At 42.3% G+C, this 21,906-nt stretch overlaps 1 protein-coding gene across 2 annotated transcripts in view; it reads left to right on the top strand.

Moving 5' to 3' along the window:
* The window catches only part of arhgef12b (Rho guanine nucleotide exchange factor (GEF) 12b), a 68,586-nt gene that overhangs the window by 39,805 nt on the left and 6,875 nt on the right, over positions 1–21,906 (top strand). For both annotated transcript variants that reach the window (XM_034098571.2, XM_034098572.2), the window contains exons 20-36: positions 2,897–3,163; positions 3,728–3,875; positions 4,031–4,191; positions 5,181–5,327; positions 6,427–6,512; positions 6,612–6,737; positions 7,665–7,779; positions 10,810–10,910; positions 11,439–11,516; positions 11,971–12,046; positions 13,073–13,240; positions 13,730–13,817; positions 14,040–14,120; positions 14,218–14,303; positions 15,378–15,701; positions 17,682–17,834; positions 18,679–18,929. In XM_034098571.2, coding sequence (XP_033954462.1) covers positions 2,897–3,163; positions 3,728–3,875; positions 4,031–4,191; positions 5,181–5,327; positions 6,427–6,512; positions 6,612–6,737; positions 7,665–7,779; positions 10,810–10,910; positions 11,439–11,516; positions 11,971–12,046; positions 13,073–13,240; positions 13,730–13,817; positions 14,040–14,120; positions 14,218–14,303; positions 15,378–15,701; positions 17,682–17,834; positions 18,679–18,929 — 2,456 coding nt within the window. The remainder of the gene's footprint in view (positions 1–2,896; positions 3,164–3,727; positions 3,876–4,030; positions 4,192–5,180; positions 5,328–6,426; positions 6,513–6,611; positions 6,738–7,664; positions 7,780–10,809; positions 10,911–11,438; positions 11,517–11,970; positions 12,047–13,072; positions 13,241–13,729; positions 13,818–14,039; positions 14,121–14,217; positions 14,304–15,377; positions 15,702–17,681; positions 17,835–18,678; positions 18,930–21,906) is intronic.

Here is a 21,906-nt window from a genome sequence, read left to right as displayed (position 1 = left end):
AGTCATCCCCTCCTCGACTCCGGTCTGGGAGACGACAGAGAGTCATCCCCTCCTCGACTCCGGTCTGGGAGACGACAGAGAGTCATCCCCTCCTCGACTCCGGTCTGGGAGCCGACAGAGAGTCATCCCCTCCTCGACTCCGGTCTGGGAGCCGACAGAGAGTCATCCCCTCCTCGACTACGGTCTGGGAGCCGACAGAGAGTCATCCCCTCCTCGACTCCGGTCTGGGAGCCGACAGAGAGTCATCCCCTCCTCGACTCCGGTCTGGGAGACGACAGAGAGTCATCCCCTCCTCGACTCCGGTCTGGGAGACGACAGAGAGTCATCCCCTCCTCGACTCCGGTCTGGGAGACGACAGAGAGTCATCCCCTCCTCGACTCCGGTCTGGGAGACGACAGAGAGTCATCCCCTCCTCGACTCCGGTCTGGGAGCCGACAGGAAAGTTCAACACACAGGCGGCCAGTCCGCCCCTTTGTAGCATATTATTTCGATGAGAGATGACAGATCGCCACCGGGCTTTCAACTAAAGACACAGCCATGTGAAAACTGCGGCCTTTGTCCAGCTCCTTGTGGGTACTGCACTTAGTGAAGTGCTTTCCTCCGTGGAGAGACGATCTGCACCACGGAGGAAAGCAGCAGAAAGTCACCTGGCGATAAAGAGAGCGGGGCTTCGCTGCGTGCATGGCTTCCTTCTGCAGGTAACGGGGAGACGCGCTCTGGCGGCGGTCTCGTTCAGGATCCGAAAATACAATTTAAATATTTTTCACACTTATTCCACTTATTCCTAGCGTGCCACTGGTTACGGTGCCACTGGTTACGGTGCCACTGGTTACGGTGCCACTGGTTACGGTGCCAGGGGTTACGGTGCCAGGGGTTACGGTGCCACTGGTTACGGTGCCACTGGTTACGGTGCCAGGGGTTACGGTGCCAGGGGTTACGGTGCCACTGGTTACGGTGCCACTGGTTACGGTGCCAGGGGTTACGGTGCCAGGGGTTACGGTGCCAGGGGTTACGGTGCCACTGGTTACGGTGCCAGGGGTTACGGTGCCACTGGTTACGGTGCCACTGGTTACGGTGCCACTGGTTACGGTGCCAGGGGTTACCGACCCCTGCACTGGGCTATGAGTGTAAAAGAGTGCCATTGTAGGTCAATATAAAATACAGAGTCGATGGGACGGGGGTGATATTTAATTAAATGAATACATTTGTAAATAAATATGAGAAAAAAACACTAGAATATTACACTTTGATTTTGTGATCTTGGATAATAAGCAAGTTTTTTGCTTTTTTAAGTTTCACAGAATAGAGTTTCCTTCTCTTTGATGTACCCCTTTAAACTTGGACATATTGAGTCTTTTCACTCTTACCCCCTCCCCAAGCCCTGACCTTTCCTTTGTGTTACCTACAAGGACCCTACAAAAAGATACAAATGTTGAGTGAGACAACAAGTAAAAAGTGTTAAATCCTAAGAGCATAAAACATGCTTTAAATATAATTTTAAAGCAATATAAAGGTTAGAAAAAGTGTTTTTTGAGTGTGACCACGTGTTAATATGGTTTTTATAATTAGGTTTCAATGGTGTGGATTTTACTTGCCATACATCTTCCTACAAACATGAATCTACTAGTGAATTACGGCTCTTTGAAGGGAGCCGGATCTCATGGCTCCGTTCCTTTCAAAGAGCCGTTCAAAAGAATCGTTCAAAAGAGCTGTTCAAAAGAATCGTTCAAAAGAGCCGTTCAAAAGAATCGTTCAAAAGAGCCGCTCAAAAGAGCCGTTCAAAAGAGTCGTTTTTTTAGAGGGGGCGGGGTAAATAGGTTTATCTGCGAAATAATCACCAGGATAATTTGACTGTATTGCCAGACCTAACTTACTTACTTTACTTACTAATTTACTCACGGTAAAAGAATGCACTCCCTATTCCATAGTCATGAAAGAGGAATCTAACTATATCCAGAATACGTTTGATTGGATCCAGGCAGGAAACATGTTTATTTCTGCTGTAAAGTTGGGCATTTTAACATGGGGGTCTATGGAAAGGGCTCCTTTCTGCATCCATCCCCTGTCGGCCACTAGAGGAACTGCAGTTTGTGGCTCTTCCTTCTGGGCTTCCCGGCTCTGCCCCAGAGTTTGCCGCTTGTCAGGAACGTCAACATCGCTATGACGCGCTGATTGGCTGTGGGTTAGTGATGGGAATTACAGCTCTTTGAAGGGAGCCGGATCTTATGGCTCCATTCCTTTCAAAGAGCCGTTCAAAAGAGCCGTTTTTTTTAAAGGGGGCGGGGTTACTAGGTTTATCTGCTAAATAATCACCAGGATAATGATTGACTGTATTTAATGTCAGTAATCTGCATTGTAAACATGACACAAGGTGGCGCCATATCCATGTCCTTCATGTCAGTGGATGTACTTTGAATGTACCCTCTGTGTGTGTGAAGTAAATAAAGTTGCCTTGCCTCGCGAAAACACGTCGTCTACCTGTCCTGTACCACTTGTTATGACTTCTCTCTCTCGCGTATTCCCTTAAGACCCACCTCACTCCTCGTGCTGAAACCTACCAATCAGAGTAGGGGCGGGTCTTCACAGAATACGTTTGGGGAACAAATCAAGCTCTTTAAAAGGCGAGTGGATTTTGGCAGGCAGTGAGTGCGGACCAACGATTGAACGATAAAAAGAACGGCTCTTTGGTACGACCCGGTTCCCCTCGTTCGAACCAAAGGGCCGTTCAAAAGAATCGGCTCGTTCGCGACCGCCACACGACTAGAATCTACGGTCCAAACTAAAGGGTCAGCTGCTGGGTTTTGAAATGGCATAACGTGAAATGAATAAAAAGCTTGCTCAATGCAGAATCAACGTTTTTTATTATTATGATTTCCTCCTGTGTGTTTTCCTGCAGTGGGTAAAGCGGTGGAGATGAATAAGCAGCGTTCCCCGAAGCCCCTCCCCCCGGCCTCCCTCCTCCCCGAGCAGCCGGACCCCCCCTCTGGTTCTGCTCGGAGTCGTGGAAATCTGAGCGACGGATCGGATGCCGGCACACACTCCTATACACACTCCTCCCCCTCCAACACACACTCCTCCTCCTCCCCCTCCAACACACACACCTCCCCCACGCTCAGCCCCCCCCCCGGACACCTCTCAGACAGCGGACACGACTCTGACTCCAGTAAGACTCTCCTCTTCCTCACAGGACTGTTCTTCCAAACAATATTCCACTTAGACTTAGACTCACTTCATCGTCATGTCAACAAGACACAGAGTGTACTATTAAAACAAAATGTCGTTGTACTGGCTTACAGGAACAGGACAATATAAAAACTTGCTAAAATTGTACATATAAATTAATAATAGTGACGAAAATTAAAGATAAAGTGTGCATTTAAAATATTAAGACTTACTATACGTATAAATAAAATAGACACAGCGTAATGTAATCTCTGGTCTACTTAATATTCAGCAGTCTGATGGCATGGGGGAAAAGCTATTACAGAATCTGACAAGTTTTTGCCTTGTTTTGACTCAGAAATAAGTGTGCGTTTGTGTATATGGGGTCCGTTGTCATGCTCAAAAGATAAGTACAACTTGAACATACCTAAAATGTGTGTATAGGGTGATTCATTATAGTATATGCTTTTTTAAACAGTCAAACCAGGACAGAGGTTGATGGTACGACAACACAAAGGTTTAACAAGTTCCCTTAGTTAAGGTCCTCTGTGTTATCTCTCCTCAGACGTGTCTCCGTTCTGCCTGCAGCCTCGACTCGGGGATGTTCTGCCCGTCGAGAATCAAGATGGCGTCTGCAGCCCGACCGGATCTCAGTTTGACTTCAGCGCCTCCAACCTGGAGCAGCTGGTGGAGGAGGACCCCGACCCCTTCAGGTGACCCACTGCAGGGTTCAGGTTTTAAATATATATATGTGGACTGTGAACAGAAGGATGTTAGTGCCGCTTCACAGGGCTCAGGTCTTCTCTAGACTGCGGTCTTTTGTCTTCTCTTCAAGTACATTGGTTTCTTGTTGTATCTCCCCCTGCAGGATGGAGGTTCAGTGTCCGGTGTCCTCAGACATCCAGAGTGAGGAGGATCAGGGGGAGAGAGAGAGTGAAGCCCCCCCTCTGAACTGGCAGAGCCTCGTCAGCAGAGGAGTCCTGGAGAGCTTAACTCCTCAAGAGATCAAACGACAGGAAGTCATCAACGGTGAGACCCTTCACCAACACCTGTCTCTTAGTACAAAGTATTGGAGTACAAATACTTCCTTACTGTACTTAAGTACATGTTTCTGGTATCAGTACTTTACTCCACTACTTATTTTTCAGATGACTTTTTACTTTGACTTCTTAAAAGTTGAACTCAAATACCTGTACTTTCTACTTCTTACATGTTGAACTCAAATACCTGTACTTTCTACTTCTTACATGTTGAACACAAATACCTGTACTTTCTACTTCTCACATGTTGAACTCAAATACCTGTACTTTCTACTTCTTACATGTTGAACTCAAATACCTGTACTTTCTACTTCTTACATGTTGAACACAAATACCTGTACTTTCTACTTCTTACATGTTGAACACAAATACCTGTACTTTCTACTTCTTACAAGTTGAACACAAATACCTGTACTTTCTACTTCTTACATGTTGAACTCAAATACCTGTACTTTCTACTTCTTACAAGTTGAACACAAATACCTGTACTTTCTACTTCTTACATGTTGAACACAAATACCTGTACTTTCTACTTCTTACATGTTGAACTCAAATACCTGTACTTTCTACTTCTTACATGTTGAACTCAAATACCTGTACTTTCTACTTCTTACAAGTTGAACACAAATACCTGTACTTTCTACTTCTTACATATTGAACACAAATACCTGTACTTTCTACTTCTTACATGTTGAACCCAAATACCTGTACTTTCTACTTCTTACATGTTCAGCATGGAAACATTCATTAGCTAACAATGACATTATTGTTCTATTGATATAAAGGGAGGTCAGGTACTCTTTAAAACAGCTGCTAGTTATGGGTACTTTTTACTGAAGTACATTTCAAAGCCTCTTTACTTTCACTTGATTAAAGAAGTTTAGTCAGTACTTTTACTTTTACCAGAGTAACAAACACGAGTATCTGTACTTCTACTCGAGTAAAGGATGTGTGTACTTTTGCCCCCCCCCCCCTCAGAGCTGTTCTACACGGAGCGAGCTCACCTCCGCATGCTGAAGGTTCTGGACGGTGTTTTCCACCAGAGGCTCAGCAGAGACGCCGTCCTCCCCCCCGACGACATCAAACACATCTTCGTCAACCTGGAGGAGATCATCCAGCTGCACGGTAACACACACACACACACACACACACACACACACACACACACACACACACACACACACACACACCCAGCTGCACGGTAACACCCCCCCCAGCTGAACGGTAACACACACACACACACACACACATACACATACACACACACACACACACACACACACCACACACACACACACACACACACACACACACACACACACACACACACCCAGCTGCACTGTAACACACACACCCAGCTGCACGGTAACACACACACACACACACACACACACACACACACACACACACACACATACACACACACACACACACCCAGCTGCACGGTAACACACACACACACCCCCAGCTGAACGGTAACACACACACACACACAGCTGCACGGTAACACACACACATACACACACACACACACACACACACACACATACACACACACCCAGCTGCACGGTAACACACACACACACCCCCAGCTGAACGGTAACACGCACACACACACACACACACACACACACACACACACACACACACACACACACACACACACACACACACACAGCTGCACGGTAACACACACGCACGCACACACACACGCACACACACACACACACACACACACACACACACACACACACACAGCTGCACGGTAACACACACGCACGCACACACACACACACACACACACACACACACACACACACACACACACACACACACACACACACACACACACACACACACACACACAGTAACAGTCACACACCGTTTTATGGAACTCTCCAGAAATGCTTCCTTCAAATAAATCTTGATCTAATTGCACTTTAAATAAACCGCGTATTTTAATTAAAAGCTCCATCATTTTTACAGATGATGCTGTTTTTGATCGTAATGTTGGTACTAAATAAAGGACAGATTTAGGCTACCATTTTGTTCGTTGCATTGGAACTGCTAAAAATGATATTTTACTACTAATAAGAAGGAGAGAAAATGATGTGTCTAAAATACATAAGCACTGTGCGACATGAAAAGCATGTATCCAAATCGTCTCAAAGGACAGCAGCGCCGTGTCTGATTGACTTTCAGAGTTTCTCCTCTTGCTCCTCAGTTTCTGTCACAGAGCAGATGACGGCCATCAGGAAGAGGAGCGAGACGTCGGTGATCGGGCAGATCGCCGATGATCTGCTCGCCTGGGTAAGAGCCTTTCCAAGTCAAGACGCACTGCAAGAGGGCAGGTTGATGTTCATGTTTCAGTAAACACCTCGAGTGTAAACGGTGTGTGTTCTGTTCCAGTTCAGCGGGGAGGAAGAGGAGAAGATAAAGCGCGCTGTGGGGACTTTCTGCAGCAACCAGCCGTCGGCTCTGGAGCTCATCAAGAGCCGCAAGAAGAAGGACCAGAAGTTCACTCTGTTCATGCAGGTCAGCAGAATACACACAGGAAACGCCGTCAGGTTTCAGTCAGGAAGAGGAAATACAGAGCAGGTCCTTAAAGGTAGGGAGGTAAGAATGGAGAAACCAGCTCGAGGGCGCTGGAGTTTGAAAATACACAGCCGGAACAAATCTGCCACTTCCTCACAGAGCCCCTCCTCCAACACACACGAACGCGCACATGACCAATGAGGGCACGAGATAAGTTTGTGCCCCGATGGAAGGCTGACAGGCAGGTAGGCCATCCAGTTACTTTAGCCGGCTCAGATGATTGGTCGAGCTTTTTACAGCGCCACGGCTTCCACAGATGATGTTTTGTTATGGATTTATTGTCAAAGCATTTAATATATTCATTGCTATCGGGACGTTAAGAGCATTCCATGGAATATAACAAGTGTTTCTGAAGGGAATTACCTACCCCACCTTTAAGTAAAGAGATCAGAGGTAGTGCCACTCAGATTCGGTGGAGTGAAAGTATTTTAATTTAGAGAAAGTCAACTTTTTTCATTCTTTTAATATATATTGTTTCATTATTCTTCCATTCATAAAAAGTCACTTTCAAATGTTTGTTGTTGAGGCAAAGAAGATTACTTATTGATTCAATGCTGATTTGTATCTATATGAACATATCTTAAAAGTAATTGGATTTACAGATATAATTCAAAATATATAGTAGTGTATTTTTAGACTTTGACTGAATCGAAATGTATGCAAGTTAATATAAGAAGGGAACAAATTATCTAAACATTTTTTAATAATCACATTAAAAGAACAGTTTCGTACATTTAATTAATTTGTCTTCATGTTTTAAAATGTCCTTGCTTGGCTTTGTGCGGCCCTCTGGAGGTCCTGCTTCGCTTCGTCTGTGAGGGCATTTTAAAGATGTTTTATCTATTATCTTTATACTCATTACTTCAGGAGGCTGAGAGTAACCGTCTGTGCCGCCGGCTGCAGCTGAAAGACATCATCCCTGTGGAGATGCAGAGAGTCACCAAGTACCCTCTGCTGCTGGAGAACATCGCCAAGTACACAGGTAGGAGCCAAACACCTGTCAGCCACAGAGGTGGGAGGTAGTGGAGTACAAATACTTCGTTACTGTACTTAAGTACATTTTTCTGGTATCAGTACTTTACTCCACTGCTTTTTGCTTTGACTTCTTACATGTTGAACACAAATACCTGTACTTTCTACTTCTTACATGTTGAACCCAAATACCTGTACTTTCTACTTCTCACATGTTGAACTCAAATACCTGTACTTTCTACTTCTCACATGTTGAACACAAATACCTGTACTTTCTACTTCTTACATGTTGAACTCAAATACCTGTACTTTCTACTTCTTACATGTTGAACTCAAATACCTGTACTTTCTACTTCTCACATGTTGAACTCAAATACCTGTACTTTCTACTTCTTACATGTTGAACACAAATACCTGTACTTTCTACTTCTTACATGTTGAACCCAAATACCTGTACTTTCTACTTCACACATGTTGAACACAAATACCTGTACTTTCTACTTCTCACATGTTGAACTCAAATACCTGTACTTTCTACTTCTTACATGTTGAACACAAATACCTGTACTTTCTACTTCTTACATGTTGAACTCAAATACCTGTACTTTCTACTTCTCACATGTTGAACTCAAATACCTGTACTTTCTACTTCTTACATGTTGAACACAAATACCTGTACTTTCTACTTCTTACATGTTGAACCCAAATACCTGTACTTTCTACTTCACACATGTTGAACCCAAATACCTGTACTTTCTACTTCTCACATGTTGAACTCAAATACCTGTACTTTCTACTTCTCACATGTTGAACACAAATACCTGTACTTTCTACTTCTTACATGTTGAACTCAAATACCTGTACTTTCTACTTCTTACATGTTGAACTCAAATACCTGTACTTTCTACTTCTCACATGTTGAACTCAAATACCTGTACTTTCTACTTCTTACATGTTGAACACAAATACCTGTACTTTCTACTTCTCACATGTTGAACACAAATACCTGTACTTTCTACTTCTTACATGTTGAACCCAAATACCTGTACTTTCTACTTCACACATGTTGAACACAAATACCTGTACTTTCTACTTCTTACATGTTGAACTCAAATACCTGTACTTTCTACTTCTTACATGTTGAACTCAAATACCTGTACTTTCTACTTCTCACATGTTGAACTCAAATACCTGTACTTTCTACTTCTTACATGTTGAACTCAAATACCTGTACTTTCTACTTCTTACATGTTGAACACAAATACCTGTACTTTCTACTTCTTACATGTTGAACTCAAATACCTGTACTTTCTACTTCTCACATGTTGAACTCAAATACCTGTACTTTCTACTTCTTACATGTTGAACTCAAATACCTGTACTTTCTACTTCTTACATGTTGAAGACAAATACCTGTATTTTCTACTTCTTACATGTTGAACACAAATACCTGTACTTTCTACTTCTTACATGTTGAACCCAAATACCTGTACTTTCTACTTCTTACATGTTGAACTCAAATACCTGTACTTTCTACTTCTTACATGTTGAACTCAAATACCTGTACTTTCTACTTCTCACATGTTGAACACAAATACCTGTACTTTCTACTTCTTACATGTTGAACTCAAATACCTGTACTTTCTACTTCTCACATGTTGAACTCAAATACCTGTACTTTCTACTTCTTACATGTTGAACTCAAATACCTGTACTTTCTACTTCTTACATGTTGAAGACAAATACCTGTATTTTCTACTTCTTACATGTTGAACACAAATACCTGTACTTTCTACTTCTTACATGTTGAACCCAAATACCTGTACTTTCTACTTCTTACATGTTGAACCCAAATACCTGTACTTTCTACTTCTTACATGTTGAACTCAAATACCTGTACTTTCTACTTCTCACATGTTGAACTCAAATACCTGTACTTTCTACTTCTTACATGTTGAACCCAAATACCTGTACTTTCTACTTCTTACATGTTGAACTCAAATACCTGTACTTTCTACTTCTTACATGTTGAACCCAAATACCTGTACTTTCTACTTCTTACATGTTGAACTCAAATACCTGTACTTTCTACTTCACACATGTTGAACACAAATACCTGTACTTTCTGCTTCTTACATGTTGAACCCAAATACCTGTACTTTCTACTTCTTACATGTTGAACCCAAATACCTGTACTTTCTACTTCTTACATGTTGAACTCAAATACCTGTACTTTCTACTTCTTACATGTTGAACTCAAATACCTGTACTTTCTACTTCTTACATGTTGAACACAAATACCTGTACTTTCTACTTCTTACATGTTGAACACAAATACCTGTACTTTCTACTTGCTACATGTTGAACACAAATACCTGTACTTTCTACTTCTTACATGTTGAACCCAAATACCTGTACTTTCTACTTCTCACATGTTGAACTCAAATACCTGTACTTTCTACTTCTTACATGTTGAACACAAATACCTGTACTTTCTACTTCTCACATGTTGAACTCAAATACCTGTACTTTCTACTTCTTACATGTTGAACACAAATACTTGTACTTTCTACTTCTCTCATTTCCCAAACAGCTGGTTCCTTTAGTCTGAATGTGTGTTGGTGCGTGATCATTATTCTTTAGAGTCACTGCGTGCCTATTGGTTGGAACACGATCCGTGTATCCATCACTTCCTGGTCTTCTCTAAAGAAGAGGGACCAATGGAAACGTTGCCGTTGTTCAGCATGGAAACATTCATTAGCTAACAATGACATTATTGTTCTATTAATATAAAGGGAGGTCAGGTACTCTAGTTATGGGTACTTTTTACTGAAGTACACTTCAAAGCCTCTTTACTTTCACTTGAGTAAAGAAGTTTAGTCAGTACTTCTACTTTCACCAGAGTATTTTTAAACACGAGTATCTGTACTTCTACTCGAGTAAAGGATGTGTGTACTTTTGCCATCTCTGTGCAGGTGTGTTTTTGAATCATGATACTGGTTATATGTGGAGGAGATCTGATTTGTTGCCCCCCCCACAGGAGACGGCGAGGAGAGGGAAAAGGTGAAGAAAGCCGGCGAGTGTTGCAAAAAGATCCTGAACCACGTGAACCAGGCTGTGAAAGAGGCGGAGAACAAACAGGTAAGCACTTTAAAATCACTGTCAAATATACGTTTATCACGTAAAGATAGCTCAATGTGGACGGTTTGGGGAAAAACCAGGTTACGTTATTTATATTTGCACATTTTGGGGGTTTGAAATAGTGTTCATTAGTGAGTGAAACCTAACCTATATGAACATAATTAAAGTAATCAATAAAAACTGTAGGCATCAGGTTTTATTAACCATTTTAGTGAATCTAGTCAAGCCAACACATGACCTAACTTCATGATGTTATTATTAACTTAAGTATTAAGTTACTCCAAGTCCTCCTTTTGTGTCCGCCTTTATTTATATCAGCACCATTTCATTTTAAGGTGTTCTGTAAACGAAAAAAGAGCGTTTTCTGTACAGTTGTTATTTGTATTATTAACGACATCGCGTCTTTAGACATCAACACAGTTGCATGTTGTCACCTTTGGGATTAACGCTCTTGTCATGGTGAGAGAAGGTTTGTGAAGAACATATTGTGTCACGGTGTGAAACGTATAGTTGTGTTTCTCTCCACAGAGGCTGGAGGACTATCAGAGGAGGTTGGACCTCTCGTCTCTCAAACCGAGTGAGAACCCCGTGATCCTGGAGCTGAGGGTGAGCCTCTGATTACATCCTCTGACCGTCAGACTGCTGCATGCTGTTCTCACTGCACGTGCTTTTCTGAGGCATCAAACATGTATCCCCCTTTATTCTACACGGCTAGTATCTTGTTATCGAAGATATGGTGTCACCCCCTACAGACTGAGACCACCGAAGACCACCACACGGCGCCACAGGAGGTCTTTCCTCCCAGTGGCCTTCACACTCTTTTACTCTTCGCCCTTAAGCAAAGGGAACTGAGAACTTCCACACCAACACTATGTGCAACATATCAATATCATTACCAGCATTACAATACACTCGCTGCTATCTAACTATGTGCAATATTATTATTATTAGTATTATTAATAATGCTATGATAGCGTGCAATTACGTAACTGGCACAACAATTTCCTTGGGGATAAATAAAGTCTTATCTTCTCGTATGTGTTGTGTCTTTGTGCTGCAGAGTCTGGACCTGACCAAGAGGAAGATGGTGCACGAGGGACCGCTCTCCTGGAAAGTCAACAAAGACAAGACAATTGGTACGAACTCACATCAGTGGAATAACACCGACATACGAGCACAGCGTTCACCGTCCACCAGTTTATGAATGAAGAGGAGGAATCGTAAACCAGCAGATTCTGTGGAAAGCAGAGAGCATACTTGCCTCTCAAGGTCATGTTCTTGCAGATGGATTTCACCTGTTGCCATCAGGGCGTAGACATGCTCCAGCTCACATCAAACTCAAGGCCCGGGGGCCAAATCAGGCCCTTGGTGGATTTAATTTCGGCCCGCAGGATAATTTGTAATTCCTATTAGATCTGGCCCGCCGGTATATTGCACCTTCACTCCATCCTGAGGGTCTCCTCCGCTCAGAGCCTGAGCCCAAACATTGATGACCTTGCTCCCAAGATGAGATGCCAAGTGTCTGAGCTAGCATCACAGAGCAGCACACTGAGTTCAATGGATGCTTCCTTCTGCACTTTCTCTCTCGACAGCAGGGCATGTTTGGTTTTCTCTTTGAGGGGAATAGTTTTGTTGAAGCTGCTGTTGGCCTGTGGAGAAATGTACTCATAAGAAATGACTCTGGAGAAGCTGCAGATAGAGCCATGAGAAATGAATGCAACTGATTATTTAATGTTTAATGTTGTTTTTATAGGCAATAATTTAAGCTTTGTTAGTTCCAGGTTTAATATGTGCAATAAGTTCATTTCAATACGTTTAGCTATAAACATTGAACCAGTCCGGCCCTCGACTAGTACCCATTTTTTATTTTGCCCCACTGTGTATTTGAGTTGAACACCCCTGCTCTAAAGACAAATCGCTTTTCAAAATAATTCATCCCCTCTGCACTCAAACTTTTAAATTCTTGATATTTATTTACTTATTTATTGTGATGCTATGAACTATTTATGGTGTAAATCGGAATGATCCACATCCAGTCTCCCGGGTGTTTCTTCCGGAATGTTCCAGCCCGTGTCCCTGACACAAGCTGCTCATAACCAATTGCCCCTTGTGGGATGAATACAGTTGTTGATTGATTGATGTACTGTGTTGGTCCCTCTCAGAGCTGTACACCCTGCTGCTGGACGACATCCTGGTTCTGCTGCAGAAACAGGACGAGCGGCTGGTTCTCAAATTTCACGGCAAGAACCCGACCAGCGCCGCCGACACCAAGAACATCTTCAGCCCGGTCATCAAGCTCAACACCGTGTTAGTGCGGCCTGTCGCTACTGGTGAGGACTACACGATTGGGTTTTAGCGGTTTGTCAGGATGCTTATATGGGACACTGCAGGTCACTGGAGTATTATTGTAAGCCTAGTTTTATTCTTTATTTGGAGTCACATTATATTCAAAGTACAGTTTGGAAAATGATCCGAAAATGAACAAAATTAGTACAATAAAATACGATATATTTGAAATGTACACATGTATCTAAACACACACACACATGAATATATATACACACATATACACATATATATACAGTATAAATACATGTACGTACATATACACACATAGGCCAAGTTGTATCTGTAACTTAAGTGTTAAACATATGTAATAGGGAGAAAATGCTCCGTCTGTTTTTCAGCTTGAGGGCCCTTAGCCAATGAACATTAAGACCCTTACATAAAGAACTCGGAGCCAAACCTACTTTGCGGATCCCCTGCGGTGACTCTGAGGAACAGGAACATTGTTGTAATGTCTTCTCTTCCTTCATCAGACAACAAGTCTTTCTTCGTGCTGTCCATGTCTGAAAACGGCGCTCAGATCTACGAGCTGATGGCGCAGACGGTGTTCGATCAGAGAGCGTACGTCACACACACACACACACACACACACACACACACACACACACACACACACACACACACACACACACACACACACACACACACACACACACACACACACACACACACACACACACACACACACACACACACACACACACACACAATGTTTAATCATTTATTTGTAAGAAGTTGATGGCACAATACAGTCATGTTGTCCTGGTGCTGTCCCTCCTGCAGGTGGCAGTGTCTGATCACACAGAGTGCCATGAAGGGAAACCCTCAGAACAGAGACATCATCCCTCCTGCAGCTCAGACCGAGTGAGCCCCCCCCCCCCCCCCCCCCCCCACACACACTTACTCAGTCAAATAATTGTAGATATACGTTTGTATTGTTTCTAATGTGAGTGTGTTTCAGAGCCGAGCATGAGGCCATTGAGACCATCAAAGAAGAAGCGAGTAAAGACCCCGACGTCACATCCAGTGAAGGCGTCCAATCTGCAGGTATGAGATGAATCAGGGTTCTGAGGTGTACAAACATTTAGTATATTAATCAATTAACAGATTGACAGCTTTGTACCTAGTAAAACAATTAGGACTACATCTTAAATCTGCATTTGTCCCTTATCCTCTCCCGTAGTTTACAACTTGATCTCCATGGGACCTTATTTCGGAAAAATTATGTATTGAAGTCGATGGAGAGAGAAAGATTATCTTTCGATCCCGTTTGAATTGTGCCACGAATTACACATATGATGTTTGTCAAGATAAAAGACCATTTTCAAGTCAAACTAATTAAAATGTGTCGTAAAACTGTGAAGTAACACTTGTTTTTGTGTGAAACCGATCAATGAACTACATCTCCCGTCTCGCACCACACACCCAGACGGCCGTCACGTTGAAACATCTCACTTCTCTCAGAACGAGGCGGAAAGTATTAAAAGAGGTGGAAATCACTCCAAGTCTGGGCACGTTGAGAGCTGTGCACACACACAAGGGGAGTTAGTCGGTTCCTGAGAGCCAGCATGCGGGACCGGGGTTCTGGGATTTGTAGTCTTTCGAGTTGTGTATTTTTCATAGTCTTTTATTTCAACAGTTTTACGACAAACTGACTTTTTTGACACGGAAATTATTTTTTAAGATTGACAAACATCATGTGTGTAATTCGTGGCACAATTCAAACGGGATCGAAAGATAAGTGTTCTCCCCATTGACTTCAATACATACTTTTTCTGAAATAAGGTCCCATGGGGCGGAAGCAGATGGTCCCAAGGGGATCGCCACACTATATCAAGTTTTGTTTTTTTCAATCTGTGAGGATTTTGTCAGTATTTATTTTGTTGTGTAACCTGTTGTGATTTTTTTTTAAATGTATTTTGTGTGAATTTTTTGTTTATTTAATAAATGTATTAATTGATTTAACCTTTGAGGAATTCATACATTTATTCTGTCAGGATTAATCATTTATTTTGCCAGGAAGTTTTGTATTTTGTGAGGAATTTTGTAATTCAATATGTAAGTATATTTATTTTATTAACAATTAACACCATCACCCTCTTGTTCGAAATGTCCTCTCAGACAAAGACGTCGCCGTCTCTTCTCCAGACATTCAACCGGCTCCGAGTCTGAACCCGTTTGATGGCATGAAGTCAGACGATGAGGAAGAGGAGGAGGAGGAGGAGGAGCTGCGGGTGGAGGACAGACGTGATGAAGATGAGGAAATAGAGGAGGAAGAGGAGGTGGATGAAGCGGAACTGGAAGCTTTCCTGGACGGACAGCTGGAGGACGGACTTCCCTTCCTTCAGGAGGAGGAAGAGACACATCAGGACGTCGCTGCAGAAAACATGGAGCAGGACGTCTTCATCACTCCGTCCTCTAAAGGAGAAGAGGCTCTCAGGACATGTAAGTGTTAGATTAAATCAGGGGTGTCCAAACTACGGCCCGGGGGCCAAATGCGGCCCGCGGAGGATTTTGAATCGGCCCTCAGCTAATTCAAAAAGTATAATGGGATGCGGCCCACAAATGAAACTTGTGCTTCTTCTATTGTACTTCTTAAATACAAATGTAAACATATATGACACAGTAGTATGCATGTGTTAATAAGCCCACTTTTCAAATACATTCAGTCAGTTAAAGCTGAAAACACATCTTAGTTGATCAAAAAAGCCAAATACCTTTTTAACATAACAAGCTTGGAATAGCCCCTCCATATTTCCCCTTATCATAATACATCTGAGGCATCTGTTTTAAGGGGTGAGCTGTAAACTTTTTGTAACAAAATAAATGAAACCCTTTGGAGAGCTGGGATGTAGGCTGTTTTTTCTTAAGGTATTTTAAAGTATCAAGCATAATTTACCTTTTTGATTGATTTAGCTAACTTATAACTTAACTTATGAGGAAATATACCTCTAGTTAATGCCTTAGACCTTCGTATATTTTTCTGTATGTGGCCCCTTGGTAAAACGTTTGGACACCCCTGGATTAAAGGGTCAGTGCCCCCACATTACACATCCGTTTTCTCTCACTAAAGGTTATCTAGGCATTAGACAAAGGGCAATATATCCATATTATTAGTCGTGGTATGAACCGGGATATTGGGTTAGATTTTAAATACTGTGATATCCTAAGAGTTTATTCCTGGTTTTAAAAGCTGCATTAAAATGAATCAATCAAACACAGTGTTTCTCAAACATTTTCATACCAAGGACCAGGGTTGGGAGGGTTACTTTGTAAATGTAATCAGTTACTGATTACATGGCTCTGAAAGTAATCCGAATACACCAGTCTGCCTTGATCTATGAATTCATGTCCGTGACTCTCACGGTATCTGCTGCCCACAGCTGTTGTATAGAAGGAACACCTCCTTCACTTCATGACATCTCTGCAGCGCCAGGAGGCAGCGGGAGGGTTAACTCAGCTGCTGAGAAGACGAGTGCGCCGCGCAGTGCCTTCACTGTGTTTACCTTCAGAAATAATCATTAGTAAGGCTAAAGAGCGACCGCAGGCTGATGTGTTTTAACCACACACACCTCTATATACACACACGCGATTTAAACGCAGATTGTTGTTCCTCCATGTTTCGTTGTTATTGTTTCACTGAGCGAGCGGACCCGCGATTTTTTTTCAAACGCTTTTTTGGTCCATCTGCGGTGGTAATAGTTTTGTGGGCTGTGATGATTCGGCTGTACCTTTAGTAATGAATATTAAATGTTGAGAGGAAATCTTTCCACCAACAATTCCAATAAGTAATCCAAAATGTATTCACTTCAGGTTTACGAAAGTAACTGTAATCAGATTACTCGTTTTTCAAATGTAACGCGAGCTGAATACAGTTACTTGATTTTTGTATTCTGATTACGTAACGCCGTTACATGTATTCCGTTGCAACCCAACCCTGCCAAGGACTTAACCAATAAAAAAACACTCGCGGACCACCTAACTCCACAGATATCCAAATTCACATCGTTTTTCTAGAACAGATTACAAATCGCCTGAAAATGGTACAAACAAGTGGCAACATGTGTGACGAAGGTGTTGCGCTGGGCTATATCATGCAATCGGAAGTGAAACTTAAGCTCGCTCCATTGCGGAGATATTCCCGTGAGAGTGCGGAAAACTTTTATTTATTTATTTATTTCAAATGTGAAATGTTACCAATATACTCACGGACCACTAGGGGGCGCTCACGGGCCACCAGTGGTCCGCGGGCCACACTTTGAGAAGCACTGATCTAACTGTATACATTTGCCCGACTTTTATCTTTAAAAACGTTTACCATTAATTTGTGTTTAATACAAATAAAAAATAAATGTTGGTACACTTGTGTTTATCCGAGCTTTAAAGAGTGTAACATGTAAAACACATTCTCCTGTGTGTGTGTAGTGGCCATGCTGAAGCAGGCTCTCTTCCACCACATGATGAGCAGAGAGGAGGAGAAAGAGGAGGCTCAGGATCAGAGTGGGTCTCTTCCTGGGAGCCCCGAGGGGCCGCATGAGAGCCGAGGGTCTCCACCATCACAGAAACAAAACGGCGACGGTGAGGGATCTGCAGACAAAGTGCATTTACTCGAGTTCTGTATGCAGGAGCCAAACTGCGAATTCAGCCATTGTTGTTTAATTCTATTTGTATCATTATTTGTTTACATCACAGCCCGTTGTAATTAGTCACTTCCTGCGCTTGTCACATGGGTGTGGTTTAGGGTATTTAAGGGCTTGTGTGATGGACAAAGAGGACGAATTGGTTCCGTAGGGTCTTTCTGTAATTGTTCCTTCAGTTTTCGTTATAAAATATGATCGAACAAGAACTTCATTACGGATTGCTTATTGTGAACGAGTCACAATGAAGAACTAAACTTAGCCTCTTAAAGGTGGGGTAGGTACGAATGGAGAAACCAGAATTACGAACGCTAGAATTTGAAAATACACAACCGGAAGAAATCTGCCACTTCCTCACAGAGCCCCTCCTCCAACACACACGAACGCGCACATGACCAATGAGGGCACGAGATGAGTGTGTGCCCAGATGGAAGGCTGACAGGCAGGTAGGCCATCCAGTTACTTTAGCCGGCTCAGATGATTGGTCGAGCTTTTTACAGCGCCACGGCTTCCACTGATGAAATATTTTAATGTATTAATTGTCAAAGCACTTTATTCATTGCTATCGGGATGTTAAGAGCATTCCATGGAATATAACAACAAGTATTTCTGAAATAAATTACATACCCCACCTTTAAGCGACTTAATTAACTTAGTTAGTTTTATTTTTAGATCCTTATAGTTGAATATTTCCACTTTTTCCCAAACTGTGTACGTAACCCTTCAACAGTTTTGTTTCTAATAATAATTTGAAAATGGCTCCTCCTGTTCTTCTTCTCCCTCAGGTGGTTTCGTGGTCATCGATTTCGGTGGCGGCTCGGAGGAGAGCAGCACTGATGATGGAGGAGGAGGAGGAGGAGGAGGAGGAGGAGGAGGAGGAGGAGGAGGAGGAGGAGGAGGAGGAGGAGATGATGATGTGGGCATCGACATGACGAAGCTGCTCTCCTCTTCCTCTCAGGCGGGCGGAGGGCCGAACCTCAGCCGGCAGCTGATGACCCACCTGCGCCTCCTGCAGGCCGACCTGCAGTATCTCAAGGTGCTGACTCTAAAGCTGCTTTCACACACGCTGTGGAGCCAAAAAAGGCACTAAATAGTTGTTTTGTCTGTTTAACTGGTTTTTGCTGGTTTACTCGGGAAACAAGAAATTCTTGGAACATCTCAAAAATCAAAATACGACCCGGTTTCCTTCAAAAAAACCTGCAGAATATCTTTTATACTGTACTTTTCGGACTATACGCCCCCATTTTTGGTGTACAGCTAGCGGCCACTAGGGGACCTCCTAAATCTATGGATTTTACAGGTAACATTAACCACCTTTAACGCTATGGGCTCTATGACCGGTCCGCGCCCACCACCTTTAAGCGGCGGGCTCCAGCAGGAAAAGCTGGAGGCCGGAAAAGAGTGAGACAGGTAGCGCGCCAAAGTCAAAGTGGAACCGAGAGACAGAACGAGAGCAAGACAGACGGACAATTTAGCTGCTGCGGCTTGTATGCAGGTGCGCTGTATAGTCTGAAAAGTACGGTAGTTAACTTTTTAACTTGGTTAACCACCGTATGTTTTGCAATTTATATTTGTAAGAAATCCATTGTGATGATCAAGGCAAGGCAAGGCAAGGCAAGGCAAGGCAAGTTTATTTATAGAGCACTTTTCAACGCAAGGCAATTCAAAGTGCTTTACAAAAAAAAAAAAAAAAAATGAAAGACATTAAGCATTAAGAAAAGCTAATCAAATAAACATTAAGAAAAAAAATACATGGATAAAAGTTACAGTGCAGTCTAAAATATAAATAGTTCAATTAAACATTACAAGAAAAAGTACATGGATAAAAGTTACAGTGCAGTTTAAGATATGAATAGTTCAAATAAAAGCAGCGACAAAAAGAAAAGTCTTCAGCCTGGTTTTAAAAGTAGTCAGAGTTGCAGCGGACCTGCAGGTTTCTGGGAGTTTGTTCCAGATATTTGGAGCATAATAACTGAACGCTGCTTTACCATGTTTAGTTCTGACTCTGGGGACAGAAAGCTGACCAGTCCCTGAAGACCTGAGAGATCTGGATGGTTCATAGTTTAGCAGGAGGTCAGAAATGTATTTTGGGCCTAAACCATTCAGTGCTTTATAAACCAGCAGCAGTATTTTGAAATCTATTCTTTGACACACAGGAAGCCAGTGTAAAGACTTCAGAGCAGGAGTGATGTGATCCACTTTCTTAGTGTTAGTGAGGACTCGAGCAGCGGCGTTCTGAATCAGCTGCAGCTTTCTAATAGATTTTTTAGTGAGACCTGTGAAGACACCATTGCAGTAGTCGAGTCTACTGAAGATAAAGGCATGGACAAGTTTTTCCAAATCCTGCTGTGACATTAGTCTTTTAATCCTAGATATGTTCTTTAGGTGATAGTAGGCTGATTTAGTAACTGTTTTAATGTGACTGTTGAAACTCAGGTCAGAGTCCATGACTACACCTAGATTTCTGGCTTTATCTGTTGGTTTGAACATTGCACACTGAAGCTCAGCGCTAACTTTTAAACGTTCTGCCTTGGCTCCAAAAACCATTACCTCAGTTTTATCTTTGTTTAATTGGAGAAAGTTCTGACACATCCAGTCATTGATTTGTTCAATGCACTTACTCAGTGTTTGAATTGGAGCATAGTCTCCTGGTGAAATTGTTACGTAAATTTGTGTGTCATCTGCATAGCTATGGTAACTTATTTTGTTGTTCTTCATTATCTGAGCCAGTGGTAGCATGTAGATGTTAAAGAGAAGAGGCCCCAAGATGGAGCCTTGAGGAACCCCACATGTCATATTTGTCAACTCAGATGTGTATTTACCGATAGAAACAAAGTTGTTTCTGTCCTTTAAGTAGGATTTAAACCAATTTAGAACTGTTTCCGAAAGTCCCACCCAGTTTTCCAGTCGGTCCAGTAATATGCTGTGGTCAACAGTGTCAAACGCAGCACTGAGATCTAATAATACTAACACTGAAGTTCTGCCACTGTCTGTGTTTAAGTGGATGTCGTTAAAGACCTTTACAAGAGCAGTCTCAGTGCTGTGGTTTGGACGAAAGCCTGACTGGAACACATCGAAACAACCATTTAAATGCAAGAAATTACTCAACTGTTGAAAAACAACTTTTTCAATGATTTTACCTAGAAATGGCAGGTTTGATATGGGCCTGTAATTGTTCATTACTGAAGCATCTAGATTATTCTTTTTTAAAAGCGGTTTAATGACTGCAGTTTTCAGGGCCTGTGGAAAAATACCTGAGTGAAGAGATTTGTTTACTATATGAAGTAGTTCTGAGGCCATGCAAGGCTAAACATCTTTGAAAAATCCTGTTGGAATAATATCAAGGCAGCAGGAGGAGGATTTCAGAAGTTGTATAATGTCCTCCAGGTTTTTATCATTAATCTGATGGAATTGTGTCATGATGTCTGAATTGATGTTAAGTGGACACAGAGACAACACATTTGCTGTTCCTGATGCAGAGGCACTGACTGCTTGTCTGATTTTCTGAATTTTGTCAGTGAAAAAGGAAGCAAAATCATTGCACGCCCTGGTGGATAGAAATTCAGAGGCTACTGACACTGGGGGGTTAGTTAGTCTGTCGACGGTAGCAAACAAGGCACGTGCGTTGTTTTTGTTTTTGGTAATGATGTCAGAGAAGAATGATTGTCGTGCGTTTTTCAATTCCAAATTATAAAGGCCAAGTCTCTCTTTATAAATTTCAAAGTGAACCTGGAGATTTGTTTTTCGCCACCTGCGTTCAGCTTTTCGACATTCTCTTTTTTCTGTTTTAACGGTCATGGCCTTTCTCCATGGAGATATTTTCTTCCCAGTCACTTCCTTTACCTTAATTGGAGCAATGGCATCTATAACATTTTTAATTTTTGAATTCAAATGATCTACTAGCTCATTTACTGAGGTGTTAGCAGGGGCAAGTGTGGAAGAAAAATTCTGAGTAAACATTTCCCTAGTATTTTCAGTTAAACATCGCTTTGTGGTTACCTCTTTTTGAACAC

This window comes from Pseudochaenichthys georgianus, chromosome 14 (assembly GCF_902827115.2).
Source record: "Pseudochaenichthys georgianus chromosome 14, fPseGeo1.2, whole genome shotgun sequence".
NCBI classification, from domain to species: domain Eukaryota; kingdom Metazoa; phylum Chordata; class Actinopteri; order Perciformes; family Channichthyidae; genus Pseudochaenichthys; species Pseudochaenichthys georgianus.
Note: the sequence above shows the minus strand (reverse complement) of the source record. Positions and strands in the feature narration are given on the sequence as shown.